The sequence below is a fragment of the Lingula anatina genome, chromosome 2 (genome assembly GCF_051362555.1).
Source record: "Lingula anatina isolate TDL-2025a chromosome 2, LinAna3.0, whole genome shotgun sequence".
Taxonomy (NCBI): domain Eukaryota; kingdom Metazoa; phylum Brachiopoda; class Lingulata; order Lingulida; family Lingulidae; genus Lingula; species Lingula anatina.
In genome coordinates this window covers 35,480,699-35,496,051 of record NC_141768.1, presented here as the reverse complement: position 1 = coordinate 35,496,051, position 15,353 = coordinate 35,480,699, and the positions used below count along the sequence as shown (strand labels likewise).

General features: G+C 38.1%; 1 protein-coding gene across 1 annotated transcript; it reads left to right on the top strand.

Moving 5' to 3' along the window:
- Positions 1 to 1,387: 1,387 nt before the first annotated feature.
- LOC147763648 (uncharacterized) lies at positions 1,388 to 5,210 on the top strand. Its single transcript, XM_087005772.1, has 5 exons — positions 1,388 to 1,596; positions 2,497 to 3,108; positions 3,755 to 3,920; positions 4,090 to 4,245; positions 4,569 to 5,210. The coding sequence occupies exons 1-5, from the start codon at positions 1,458 to 1,460 to the stop codon at positions 4,774 to 4,776; spliced, it is 1,281 nt and encodes a 426-aa protein (XP_086861898.1). The 5' UTR covers positions 1,388 to 1,457; the 3' UTR covers positions 4,777 to 5,210.
- The last annotated feature ends 10,143 nt before the right edge of the window (positions 5,211 to 15,353 follow it).

Genomic DNA, 15,353 nt, shown 5'->3' with positions numbered 1-15,353 from the left:
CCTGACCTCTTCTGGCTGCTACCAGCGCTTTCAAGTTGCAAGGCATTCCTTGGGATAGTTTTGTAGAGTTCAATCTGGAATAACATTCCAGGCATCGGTCAAAATCTGTCCAATTTGGTCCAGTTTTGTTGTAGGACATTTAGATCGGCGGACATTTTGATTGGGCGAGTAATGACCAACCCACATATTGTCTATGTGGTTCAAATATGGCGATTTTGATGACCAAGGTAGCTGCTCATTCCCTTAGTTCTGTAAGTAATCTGCTATTAAAAGCGCTCTGTGTGAACCGGTAATCTCACCGTGCAACCTAAAATTGTTCCTTAGTTGCCCTCTATCAAATGATAGTCAGGTGGTTCCCAGATTATTCCTTTATTTGATCTGGTTCAGGTTTTCGTCGATGACAACCATTGGTGTTTTGGCACCAATGTGGTATCCACCCCATATACTGACGCTGTTAATGATCTTAGTCACTTTGAAATATGACCTCAATAAAGAAAGCCACGAGGTTTCAGTGTTCAACCCAGAAACGGTCAAGGTCCTCAGTTCATTAGAGAAACATACAACGATGTTTTGCTGTTTACAGTGGGTTCCTCGGAGGTCGTCTAGTATACAGTGGGTCCTGTACCCTGGTGGTAAGATTTCAATACATTGTGTGTAGCCTCTGTGTAGGTACATCAGTCTGGGCATTACTCTATAAAACTGTGCGGACCGTTTCGTTCGGCGCAATTATCTCTCTGGTAATGTCTGTATTTTTCGCGCCATTCTGCCACAGATTAATAAATTTGTAAAGCACGGCGTAGCTTATTTTACACATTGCAAAACCGACCACTTGCATGCAAAATTTCAAATTTTTCTATGCAGTAGTTGCCGACATATGGAAACTTTTTTGACAGAACCATGCTTTGCCAAAGCCAAGCTTTGACCTGCGCTAAGGAGCACTACCCAATTAAATCACTGCATATAATATAATTCAGCAGTGCAACAAACCTGGAATTCAGTTATTTGGTAGCTACACACCTGATACACAATTCTCCATTGACATATCTTATATGAGATCGGAGTTTTTTGAAAAAAGAACGCATTTTTACCTAGGCATGCCTTCGAAACTGAAATATTCCATATTAAATGTCAAGTCTGTATATATATATATATATATATATATATATATATATATATATATATATATATATATATATATATATATATATCAGAATAGGGAACTTGTCATTGTAATACATGCAACAAGTCATGATACCAATTATAGTTCTCGGACGTTCGAGATCATCCCTTGCGCTACTACACGATTCTCTATTCTGTATGACGTCACAAACGCGTTACGTTGACATCTCATTTGCATATTCTCCACAGCGATTCTGCAGCCACGCAACACACGGCTGGGCAGGACGATGTCTCCACTCTAGATCAAAGTATTTATTTTGAAATGAATATCAAAGACAATGAATAGAGTGGTAGTAACAGCTTTACTTCTGATTGCCAGCGACATGGCGTTGGTAGCCGGTAAAGAGACAAAGGATCGCCCTGACATTAACGAAATAACAATTCCTCCGTTCGCTTCCATAATTTTAATAATTTTGGGTAAGTTAGTAGAGAAAACAAATCTACCATCGATTATGGCATGTCGTATATTGTAGGCCTACCTCATATGTTTGATTGTTTTGCTACACTGCATGACTTTTGTTTTCGGTATACAGTTTATATACTTTTCTGTCAATCCATTAGAAAGTCTATGCAGAATCAAATGTATAATGCGTATAATAATATAAATGCCAGCTAGGCCGTTTTGTCCATATGCTTTTAAAGCAATCATTGCTTATTAATTCATTTACATGATATTATATTTATACAGTAATGCAAGAAATATTTTTGAAAATCTTGATAAACATATGCTTCTTTGCTGCATTTACAAAGTCGTTGCACTAGTCAGTATCTATCTTGCGATATCTCATCGCTCTTAATCTCAACATTTATTCCATGGATAAAAAATTGATTATGTCACATATTTGTAGCGGCTGACGGAGGCTGAATTTTAATATTCAGTAGCTTTCATACTTCCATGAAAAAATACAGAAAAATACTGTGAAAAATTCTAAGTCTTAAGAGCATATACAATAACTGAAGAGAAAGACACCACATATTCTGCGTATTAATTAAATTTCATTTATTTTTCCTATGATGAAACATAATAAGCAAGCCAATAGAGCTATCTCTCAGTATAATTCGCTTTCGTTTTGTTTTAATATTTGGCTTGCAATGTAATTTGACAAAAGCAGAGAAACATTCACGCGCAAACACAATAAAGGGACACTGTCACCCTCTCGCGACAAATGTTTTGAACACGTGTACCTCTCGAAGACGCTGGAGGTGTTATGGCTTACATGTATATTGTATGATCTCAAACATAAACTATCGATTAGATGAAATCTAAAATTCCACAATCTTTTAAATTCCAACTAATGACGCAGGTCTTATTTTCAGCTATGGTGTATCTTTATGTTAAAACACACCATATGAAAGGATGGCAGCCAGTTAATAAGGCTGAGGTCGCGGTGAGAGCTTTCCGAGAAGAGCTAAAAAAGCGACCAGACACCTCTATCAAGCCTTTTCTGAGTTCATTTGATCTCGAAGTTAAGGACACAATGATCAAGTTCCCTAACCAGCCAACAGAACTTCTCCGCATTATGACACCCTGCGTGTTGTGCCTCCTCGCCTCGCCACTCATGCTGTACTTCGACGAATGGCTGATGGACGCTCTGTGGACCGAGATCGGTGTCGACCGCCAAGATTTAAATGTCAACGACGCCATTCGTAGCTACCTGACACCCTCTGGTCTCGTCTACGCCATCATGTTCGGCTTCATCTTCCAAGTTGTAGCCGGCAAGCAGGGGCAGGTAACAACAAGGTTCATGGTCGAGATTGGGCTACTGGCTCAGATTGTCGCTATGACCGGCAAGCTTCATCTGCTACCCCACGACAAGATCGAAATCATCCGGTCCGTGAAAGACGCCAGCATTAATATGATGGTCCACATCATGGATTATCCTCTGAGCTACTATAAGACTCTGACCACCAAACCCCCAAACATCAGAGGTAAGTTGATAGTGGACAAAGTATCCTTAAGAGGTACAAGAAAGGAAAGTTTGGCGTAGTCAAACGACATTTTATGGCGACAACAATCTCCAGAGCTTAATTGTGCACATGTGCAGGCCCTCTTTGCAACCCCACAAATGAAATTTGTGCAAAATTGTTGGTAAATAATAACTTTTGCTGACTCGTCGCATCATAATTTTTAGGATGATGAGTCTTATTGAATATTTGATATAATTTTTATCCCTAAGGCCATAACATTTAATACAGGCAACAATTTGCTACATTGTTATTATTGTTAAACGATCAGGATAGAGGGGTTATATAATAAAAGCGGCCTTGTTTGGCCAAATCACCAACAATCAATACTCCTGATTGCCTTCTTTCTTGCTATGAATGAGACCATAAAAGTTTGTGGTACACTGAGATGGAGGAGACATAAATGATATATTCAAAACAACGTTAGCGACCATGTAACATTTAGTGGTACATACAGCAACATTCTTGAGGAGAAAATCTTTTTCTGAAACCGTTCAAACAGGACACAACTTAAGTAGCCTGAAATAAAATGTTTCAACTGATTTCTCCATTAGCAAGCGCAATGTAGGCCTTTTAGATATCACAACTCACACTTAATTTTTTTTTTCAGAGAGTCTTTACGAGGTGCTTGACAGGCTGCGCAACGTAGACATGACGGACAAGTCTTACCGCGTGGACACGGTGCTGACCAACAAGGCCATTACAGTTGTTATCGACCTGATCGGAGTGGACTTTGATAGAATGGGGCCTTTCCACACTCGCCTACACATTTTACAGTGAGTCTCTCTCTCTCGATCTGTTTGTGTGTGTGTGTGTGTGTGTGTGTGTGCGTGTGTGCTAGATTTTTACAAGAAGTAATCATGTACAAAACGAAAGCAATTTATTTAAGATTCAGAAAATGTTTTGTAATACGACAAAAGCAATAATGATCAATTTCTTTTTTAGGTGGATCATTTTGGAGTCTTTGGGCCTGGCGGCATTCTTGGGAATCCAGATGATTGATGGCCAGTCTTACCGCTTCGAATTGGTAGTGTCCTTTATTACCATCATTTCAATTAGCATGCTGTGCTACATTGTTGCCGACCTGGATTCTCCTTTTAGGTGAAATACGATTGTTACATGATTTGATTAATATAGAAAGTTAGAATATGATAAATTCATTAAACAGCCCAATCTGAAATAGATTGGGTTATACGCAAAGAAAAAATAAAACATGCAGTAAAATTACTGTATGTGTGAATAAAAGGAACTGGAGACAATTATACATCTTGAAATATTTCCAGGAAGCTTTTCGAATAATCAGTACATTTAACATTCGTTCTCCTTAATTCATAATTCTTTTCTCATATACCGGTATATTCCCCCGCCAAACAACGGTAACAACAGTATGTGGAAAATAAACATTTAATTACGTCCTATTTTAGCGGGTTCTTTCACGTTGACCTCCAGCCAATGTTTGACGTCGTCACCCGGGCTGAGCAGGCATACTATGATGTCGTCACCAAAGGCCTCGATGATGCGGACTGGAGAGTTGATGACCTTGACCTGACCCCAAGGACACCCCCATCACCCGAGGATCACCGGAGCTTCAAGGATGCCATTTCCATCAGTGACGAAGACACGCCGATCTAATTCGAACTCATCGCAAACTGATCATTCTGCTCTTTTTTGGACCGACAACACTCAAATTATGTGCAATAGAAAAACAAGCATAAGACACAAATTCCATTATTCAACCTTAGTAGGTCGATTGCCATAATCAAAACTCAAAGTGCAATATCCGTAATATCCTCTTTATTTCGACTTATTTTGTTTAATTCAGCAAAATTTTGTATCAAAGTAGAGATATTTTGAGATGAATACTTACTTTAATCCCTTTTACCAAAAATATATAAGACGGAAATTTGGGCCTTAAGCAGTAAATACACCTCACTGAATACGAACGCGCCAATGGTTATAATTTTGATATCATTTGTTCTTACTTCAATTTTTTTTATCTGAATATTGAAAATGAAAATTCAACATATTATCTTAAAGTTAATTTCAAAGGCGAATAAAAGCATAGTAACATATATTTTCTTTTTATCATTCCAATCATAGTCCTAGGAACCGGGTTATCACTTGTTAGTTACGAACTACTTCCTTGTTTTCACAAGGTCCTTCAAGACCTCTAAAACTTCGTTCTAATTGCAGCTCATACACCCCAAAAATACTTAGATATGGACATATCGGAATATATTAATGCCAAATTTCCACATGACAACGATTTATAGACTCCCGGGAATTATTTCCCCTTTACGCTTTTTGTCGCGCTGGCGGTCGACGCAGCATTTATTTCTAAACAAGTTGACCGCCAATTAAGCACGATTTTGCACCTTCAAGTTCCGTGTCACGTTTTCATATCATGCATTTATTATTTCTACAAGTTTTCTCTGCCCAAAATGCGAAAAAAAAGAGAGTTATCTTACCATGTTGTTTAGAAAACTTCTTTTTCCTCCGACAACCCGTCTTCACTGCCGTTCACCTCTATGTTAAAATGACCACTCAGCTTCGTTTCTAACACCACTGCACGTCACTTCCGGCACAATTCTGACCAATGCTGATCTTCTCCGGTTCCCTTTATTATAATCCCCAATGTGTCAACCGCGCAGGAAGGGGGAAGTGGGCTAAGGGGCCATTTGCTTTATTTAATCCAAAAATACACTAAAATAAGTCATTAAAATTTTTATTTCGCCCGTATCCTCTCCTACCCAGTCAGTTTTTAAATTTTGACATCGTGAAGGGACAAGACAGCCCCAATCTAAACCGTTCAAAATGGTCTTTTTGACAAAGCTACGCAAAAATGTAAAAAAAAGTTTAAAATCTTCATATAATACACTCTTTCAAAAATGAACGGAAATGGAGAACACGATTTTTATAAATGAATATTTCATCTCAACAAGCCGTAAACGAGGGGAAATTCGACATGACTATTAAATTTTTCAATCAGCTAAAAGTCATCTGTCTTCGTGTGAGGAAGGACAAATACATAACTTTAAAAAGGACTTCATTTTTAAAATTTCACAATAAACCCCTTTCAATTATCTGTGGCCTGCTCAACCACCATGTCCTCAGACTCTGACATTCAGTTTCTTTATACATTATAGTGGAAAAGTACCCGTCCAAAGGACGCGTAGGCTCTGAGATTGTTCGAGAAAAGAATTGGTAGAACACGGTTTCCAGAGGTACTGGGTGACCCCCCGAAAAAAGAATCCATAAAACGATTATTAAATCCTACAGAGGTCCATCAAAATGTATGACATTTGCTGGACACAAATTTCAGAATGTACTTGATCAATTCTCAAAGTTTCAGTGATGTGCCTTGGAAAATATAGTCGGGAATCGACGTCATAAGGTGTGAAATGGTGGCAGGTGCACGGTTTCTCGGCTTTGTCGAAGAGTTAATGAATGGTTTGTACGTAATGCCATAGTATGGGTATTTACTGCAATCGTAATTAGCAGGACCAAACTTTAAGATGACTTTCTACATCTTATATAATGATTAGGCCACACCGATTTAATTTTGTGGATGACATCCTCTGGAGACCCTGAAACAAATGCGAAAAGGCGAAAAAACAGCAATAGAGTAGGGAATATTAAAGAATCAGCTCTCATTTGCTTCATCTCTGTATCATACAAACAACTAAAATACTATAGTCAATAAAGACATTACTGTCAGGGAAATGCAGATGTTATCCATAAGATTAAATCAGAGTGGCCATATTATAAAATCAAAACAAGAGACTCTTAATTGCTGTACAGGCCAGGGTCTCAATTGCCAAACAGGCCAGGGTAAGGATGTATACGTGCTAAGTTTCCATTTTCACAAGGTTGTTTTTCAGCAGATGTTTAAAATTTTTTTTTTTTTTATCTAAATGGAAAATTATATAAATATAAATTACGTACCAGAAAACTTTTACACTGTATATGAATGCCACTGAACTGATATCACGTTGGAAGATAATCTCAAAATGAGCACTGCACCGAGCAATGAGACTGTTCTAGCGATGTCTGCAGGTTCTATTTTGAATGGAACTAACCTGGAGAAGCGTTATTGCGAAATCCAACATGGCACTTGCGTTGTTTTCATTGTTGTGGAAATCATATTATCTGGTGCAATCATTTTCGAGAACAGTCTTTTTATCGCCACTTTTCTCAAGTGCAAAGAATTACAAGTGCAGGTTAATTATGCAATATTCAGCCTTGCGATTGTTGATCTGCTCACCGGACTCCTGTTCGCACCCTTCAATATCGTTTCGACGTATCTGATTGATATGGTGTCGAATCTGCAGCATCTGAGGTATGAAAAATTCTTTTGTCTTTTAAAACTTTTTATAGGCGGATGTTTCCTACCAGTATCTTTCTTTCATCAGTTACTCATTGCGTTTGAGAGATACATAAAAATTTGTCGAATCACTCGGTACCATCAAATATTTAGCCGGAAGAGACACAAAGCAGCCATAATACTGACTTGGTTCTACGGTATTGCCATACATCTCCCCCCATTGTTTGGCTGGCACAATTGGTCCCCAGACAAAGAGTGCAGACCACAGGACATTCAAAGGGAATTCGCGAAATACGTGATACTGCCACACGTACCAATTTGTCTTTTGTTAATCTTTGGACTGTACGTTGCGATTTTCCGTCATGTCCAAATTAATAATAGAAAAATAAAAGCCCAAATGATCACTAATAACCGAGCTGAAGTTAATACTCCGCATGAAAATACCCTGAGGATCCCCCGGGTTCTATATGTACAGCCGCTGAGGATGAGTCAGAAGGGAGAAGCATTAGCGTCAACGTCGTATGCTCCGTGCGAAATGCGACAGAAACAGCACATGGGAGCTGACGGTCAAATGTCGCCCACAAACACGAGACCGGACGGAGGGCAAGCAAATGACGTTTCCATCTCAACTACTCGAGATGGTAATATTGGACAAAGATTAAAGCAACCGCCAGCTGAAAACCCAACAGAACCGATACCTTCCACGTCAACAGGCAACGCGGCATGCACAACTAAAGTGCATAATGAATTCAAAGACACACAAATTGTACATGAACAATCTGTTGATCAAATCGAGCACCTAGGTAGCGAAATCATCAATGAGGATCCAGCAAAGAAAAGACCTGTAGCCGAAATTCCAACGATTGTCTCAACCTCGAACAAAAAGGAGGCAAAACTTGCTAAAATGACAGCCCTTACAGTATGCACACTAATTGTGCTGATTCTTCCTAGTGGAATAATAGGGCCATACCTGGAGCAGTCTTTAAACGACAGGAATCTTTTTGTTACTCTTTTAAATATTGGTTCGGAATTAATTTTGCTTAGCTCAGCAGTCAACCCTTTAATCTACGGTTTGCTGAATACAAACATCAGAAAGGCAATGTTCAAATTATTGAAATTCAATAATTTTAATTAGAAGACGAATTTGAAGAAATCATTGTTAATCCAGCTAAGGCCTTGAGTTATTTTGTAAATATCTGTGGGTTATTACAGAACTTTTTTTCCATTTTTTGTTCTTGTTCATAAAGGGACATTTCTAAGACTTACTATGTTAGGCGTGCTGGTTAATGACGAGTCTAAAGATATACCGTATGATCTTTCAGGGAAATTTCTAATAATTTTATTCATAGATTTCCTGTTGATAGCTTGCCGCAGAATACATAATTATTGGACCGCATCCAATGGATAACACCTGGAATGTAACTGAATTAAGTGTAATAGCTTCATACCTGCTTGTATGCAACTGCTTTAAAGGCTTTGAAACACCTGAGATATTACTCAATTTATATTTTAGCACAAAATGCATATTAAATTATATTCTGTTACTCGTATGTTCAGCACAAATATTATTGGTTACTATGGTTACTAGTGGTATATCAACAGTAATAATAATAGAAGTGTTAGATGGAACTCATTTCATCACTCTTTTAAATGTCATAAGCGATTTAGAAAAAGTAGATGGTCAGTTTCATAGAACTTGAATGTTTAAGTGTATACGATTTTCAAATTAGTAGAGACATTAAAGCACAGTTGCTGATCTTTGTGTCAGTGTGACAGTTAGCAATTTTGAGGTAAAAAAAGATGGTCAGTTTCATCAGAACTAGAATGTTTAAGTGTACATAGTTCCTAAAATAACGATTTTCAAATTAGGAGAGATATTAAAGCACAATTACTGGTCTTCCTGTCTGTGTGACGGTTAAGCGTTTTGGTAGAAGTTTATCTTAAACACTCAACACTTTGACTGCTACATGCATTAATTAAGTGTTTCGTCACAGGACTTCGTCACTTTACCTTTAGTAGAACGTTCAAGTAGTTTAAATCATGCATTGTCTACTGAATGTGTCTGTCCAGCAAATAAACTTTGAATCGTGAACAATACTACTTGATAACAGGTAATTACCCGGAATTATAGAAAAACTAACATATATGAAAAAACAACCAGGAAAAAGTAGGAATCTAAAAGTTAAACGTTGAAGTGAAGTTTGTAATACTAAAATTGCTTTAATTCTAAAATGGGTATAAAGTACCAAAAAAAAAACATTTCAAGAATTGTGTTAAAACCTAAAAGGTTGATGGAATTATAAAATCATTTATTATAATTTGGCGATGCCCAGTTTGTCCTGTTTCGAAATAACTTTGATTGCGTAATGGGCGAGTGTTTGTGGATATAATTCCATTTTCAGCATACGATTATTATAGCAAGGAGTGGCTATTAAAAAGGGATAAAAAACGTTGTCTTGGCTTTTTAAAAGGTTTCACTCATGTTTAATCAGCAAAAGTGAAAATACCCCCATTCCTCGTCTCTGGTATAAGTATGAAAAGCTAGATAAAAAATCTAAGATAATTTTGTTTTTCTACACAATTAGTTTGTAGTTAACATCTCAAATATGGTTACAAATTTACAAATCAAATGTGAAACCAATGAAACCAATTGTGATCCGTTCCTACATGTAAATATGACAATCCCAATGTAAGATATTTAAAGTATTTTAATACATGTTAAAACAAAAGTATAGAATACGAGTGCTTTTGGCTAATTTGGCTACAGCTCAAATGTGTTTTAATCATATGTCAATAATGAACCAATTTTAGGCAGCTAATGGACTTCATAAGATCACAAAAACGAAAACATTATCAAACACAATACATGCCTAGGTGAGAATGCGTTCTTCTTTAAAATGCTCAGATCTCATATAAGATATGTGAATGGGAAAGTGTGAAGTCAGGTGTGCTGCTACCAATTAACTACCCTTTCTTTTGCACTGCTGTACGGCGTAATATGCAGTGATTTCATTGGGTAGTGCTCCTTTGGGTTTGTCAAAGCTTGGCTTTGGTAAAACATGGTGCTATCCAAAAAAAAACGTCGGCAACTACAGCATAAAAGAATTTGAAATTTTGCATGCAAGCGGTTGGCTTTGCAGTGCGTAAATGGGCTAAGCTAAAATGAGCTGACATTGTTAATCTGTGCCAGAATGGCGCGAAAAATATATATATATTGCCAGAGACAGAGTATTGTGTCACGCGGAACGGTCCGCACGGTTTTATAGAGTTATGCCCACACGGATGTACCTACACAGAGGCAATTGACGCCCAATATATATCGAAATGTACCCACCAGGATACAGAACTAGCTGTCCTTACGGATATTCTGCGGCAACTAAATAAAGACCATCCATTCCGTTCAGAATGAGCGGCAAATTGCCACCAGAACGTGTTTTTAAAGGCCCTTAACGAACACCAGACTGGTTTCAGCAGGTTAGAATACCAGGCGACCCCTGAGGAAGCAACTCTAAAAGAAAAAAAATCGTCGTCTGTTTCTCTAATGAAATGGGGGCCATGGCCTTTTCTGGACAGGACAATAAAACCCCGTGGTCTTCTTTATAGATCTCAGATTTCACCTGTACCACTAAAGATGTCAAAGTACAGTTTTCAGACATCCCGGAAAGGCCTAAGACGAAGCGCGTACCTCGTCTAGAATGACTTAAGTCACTGACTGAATCAGTACTTGCACCGTAGGTAGGTTGCACGGTGAAAATTCCGGTTCACACAGAGTACTTTAAGTCGCACAACCAAGGGAATGAGCAGTTACCTTGGCCATCAAGAATGCCAGATTAGAACCACATAGACAACCTGTGGAGAGGTCATTATACGCTCTTGAAGTATTAAACATGTAACAGCTGAAAGTAAGATGTATAAATGAGACTTTGGAAATCTGAATACGATTGTAATTTTTGGGAATATTAAAGAATCGGTTCCCCTCTGCTTCATCGCTGTATCATACAAACAAGTACTAGTTACAACACGAGTCATCCACTGCAACATACAAGAGGGTAATTAAATGGAGGCGCGGCCGAGACATAATTTGCTCTTGTGCGTCGCATACAGTGGACAACGAGTAGCTGTAACTGAGTTAGACCCCATTCCCATAGATTTTAGACCGATCTATCCCTGTGGGGAGTTTCACTAGATTAGGGCGTATTCCCAGAGCTTTTAGATCGATCTATCCCCGCCTCACTAGATTACTGTCAGATAATCCGGCTTAAATGTCCGTCCCGCCTACTACAAGCTGTAAGGGGGTAATTAACTTTCGTGCCCGCTCGGCTGACAGCTATTTAGCGTGAACCCCCAGGGAGTTAGGTCGATCCAAAGTAGATCGATCTAATCCCTGGGAATGGGGTCTTACTGTCAGCTTACCCGGCTTAAGCGTCTGTCCCGCCTATTAAAAGCTGTAAGGTGGTAATTAACTATGGTGCGCGCTCGGCTGACTGCAATTTAGCGTGAACCCCCAGGGAGTTATGTCGATCTAAACCTAAATCTCTGGATCGATCTAAATCTCTGGGAATGCACCCTAAGGGTGGCGCTTTGAACAATAGGATGAACACACCAAAGCGTACGAAAATACAGTCAAGCCTGTATGCGAAATACTAGTGCAATTTTCCTGTTGTTCGAAGCGCCAGGCGTGGTATCACTGAAAATACTGTAGATCCACTTTAAGGCCACCATATACCTCAACCTTACTGTCATGGAAATGCGAATGTCATCCATAAACTTAAATCAGTGTGACCATATCATTAAATCATAACAAGAGACGCATTATTGCTGTACAGGCCATGGTAATAATTGCTGTATAGGCTACGGTGTTTATTGCTTTGCAGGCCAGGGTAAGGACGTCTACGTGCTAAGTTTCCATAATCACAAGGTTTGGTTTTGAGCTTATTGGTTGTGAAAATGATATAAAATGTCACGACGTTAAGAAAGTGCCAGAAGCAGGGACATCCACATACATTTACACTGTATATGTATACCATTGAACTGATATCACGGCGGAAAATTATCTCAAAATGAGCACTGCACCGAGAAATGAGACTGTTCTAGCGATGTCTGCAGGTTCTATTTTAAATGGAACTAACCTGGAGAAGCGTTATTGCGAAATCCAACATGGCACTTGCGCTGTTCTCATTGTTGTGGAAATCATATTATCTGGTGCAACCATTTTCGGTAACAGTCTTTTTATCGCTACTTTTCTCAAGTTCAAAGAATTACAAGTGCAGGTTAATTATGCAATATTCAGCCTTGCGATTGTTGATCTGCTCACCGGACTCCTGTTCGCACCCTTCAATATTTTTTTCAACGTATCTCATTGATATGGTGTCGAATCTGCAGCATCTTAGGCATGAAAAACTATTTTGTCTCATAAAGCTTTTCATGGGCGGGTGTTTCCTCCCAGTATCTTTCTTTCATCAGTTACTCATTGCATTTGAGAGATACATAAAAATTTGTCGAAACACTCGGTACCAACAAATATTTAGCCGGGAAAGACACAAAGCAGCCATAATACTGACTTGGTTCTACGGTATTGCCATACATCTCCCCCCATTGTTTGGCTGGCACAATTGGTCCCCAGACAAAGAATGCAGACCACAGGATATTCAAAGGGAATTCGCGAAATACGTGATACTGCCACACGTACCAATTTGTCTTTTGGTAATCTTTGGACTGTACGTTGCGATTTTCCGTCATGTCCAAATTAATAAAAGAAGAATAAATGACAGATTGGTCACTAATAACAGAGCTGAAGTTAATACTTTGCATAAAAATACCCTGAGGATCCCCCGGGCTCTACATGTATATGTACGTCCACGGAGGGTAAGTCAGAGTGCAGGAGCTTTAGCGTCAACATCGTGTGCTCCGTGCGACATGCGACAGAATCAACTCATGGAAGCTGACGGTCAAATGTCGCCTACAAACACGAGACCGGACGGAGGGCAAGCAAATGACGTTTCCAGCTCGACTACTCGAGATGGTAATATTGGACAAAGATTAAAGCAACCGCTAGCTGAAAACCCAACAGAACCGATACCTTCCACGTCAACAGGCAACGCGGCATGCGCAACTAAAGTGCATAGTGAATTCAAAGACACACAAATTGTACATGAACAATCTGTTGATCAAATCGAGCACCTAGGTAGCGAAATCATCAATGAAGATCCAGCAAAGAAAAGACCTGTAGCCGAAATTCCAACGATTGTCTCAACCTCGAACAAAAAGGAGGCAAAACTTGCTAAAATGACAGCCCTTACAGTATGCACACTAATTGTGCTGATTCTTCCTAGTGGAATAATAGGGCCATACCTGGAGCAGTCTTTAAACGACAGGAATCTTTTTGTTACTCTTTTAAATATTAGTTCGGAATTAGTTTTGCTTAGCTCAGCAGTCAACCCTTTAATCTACGGTTTGCTGAATACAAACATCAGAAAGGCAATGTTCAAATTATTGAAATTCAATAATTTTAATTAGAAGACGAATTTGAAGAAATCATTGTTTATCCAGCTGAGTTATTTTGTAAATATCTGTGCGTTATTACAGATTTTTTTTCCATTTTTTGTTTTTGTTCATAAAGGGAGATTTCTAAGACTTACTATGTTAGGCGTGCTGGTTAATGACGAGTCTAAAGATATACCGTATGATCTATTAGGGAAAATTCTAATAATTTTATTCATGGATTTCCTGTTGATAGCTTGCCGCAGAATATATAATTATTGGACCGCTTCCAATGGATAACACCTGAAATCTAACTGAATTAAGTGTAATAGCTTCATACCTGCTTGTATGCAACTGCTCAAAAGGCTTTGAAACATTTGAGATATTACTAAATTTATATTTATATTTTAAATGCATATTTAATTATTTTCTGTTACGCGTATGTTCAGCACAAATATTACTGGTTACTATGGTTACTAGTGGTATATCAACAGTAACAATAATACTGGTAGAAGTGTTAGATGGAACTCAGCACTCTTTTAAATGTCATAAGCGATTTTGAAAAAGAAGATGGTCAGTTTCATAGAACCAGAATGTTTAAGTGTATATGGCCCCAGAAATAACGATTTTCAAGTAAGGAGAGACATTAAAGCACAGTTGTTGATCTTTGTGTCAGTGTGACGGTTAGCACTTTTGAGGAAAAAAAAGATGGTCAGTTTCATCAGAACTTGATTATTTAAGTGTACATGGTTGCTGAAATAACGATTTTCAAAATAAGGAGAGACATTAAAGCACAGTTGTTGATCTTAGTGTGGGTATGACGGTTTAGCGTTTTGGTAGAAGTTTATCTTATACTTCAGCACTAATCACTTTGATTGCTACATGCATTAATTAAATATTTCGTCACAGCACTTCGTCACTTTACGCTTAGTAGGACGTGTGAGTAGTTTAAATCATGCATTGTCTACTGAATGTGTCTGTCCAGCAAATTAACTTTGAATCGTGAACAATACTTCTTGATTACAAGTAATTATCTGGAATTACAGAAACACCAACATATATGAAAAAACACCCGTAATAACCACAGGAAAAAGTAGTAATATTATTCATAAGTTGAACATTGAGGTGAAGCTTGTAATGCTAAAATTAATTCTAAAATGGGTATAAAGTACATTAATAACAATTCAGTAATTGTGTCATAACCGAAAAGTAACAAAAAAAAAAAATAGATGATGAAATTATAAAATCATTTATTATTAATTTACTATGCTTAGTTTGTCCTGTTTCGAAGTAACTTTGATTGCGTAATGTTTGAGGATATAATTCCATTTTCAGATTACTATTATTATAGCAAGGAGTGGCTATTTAAAGAGATACAATACAATGTTTTTTTTTAAGTTTCATT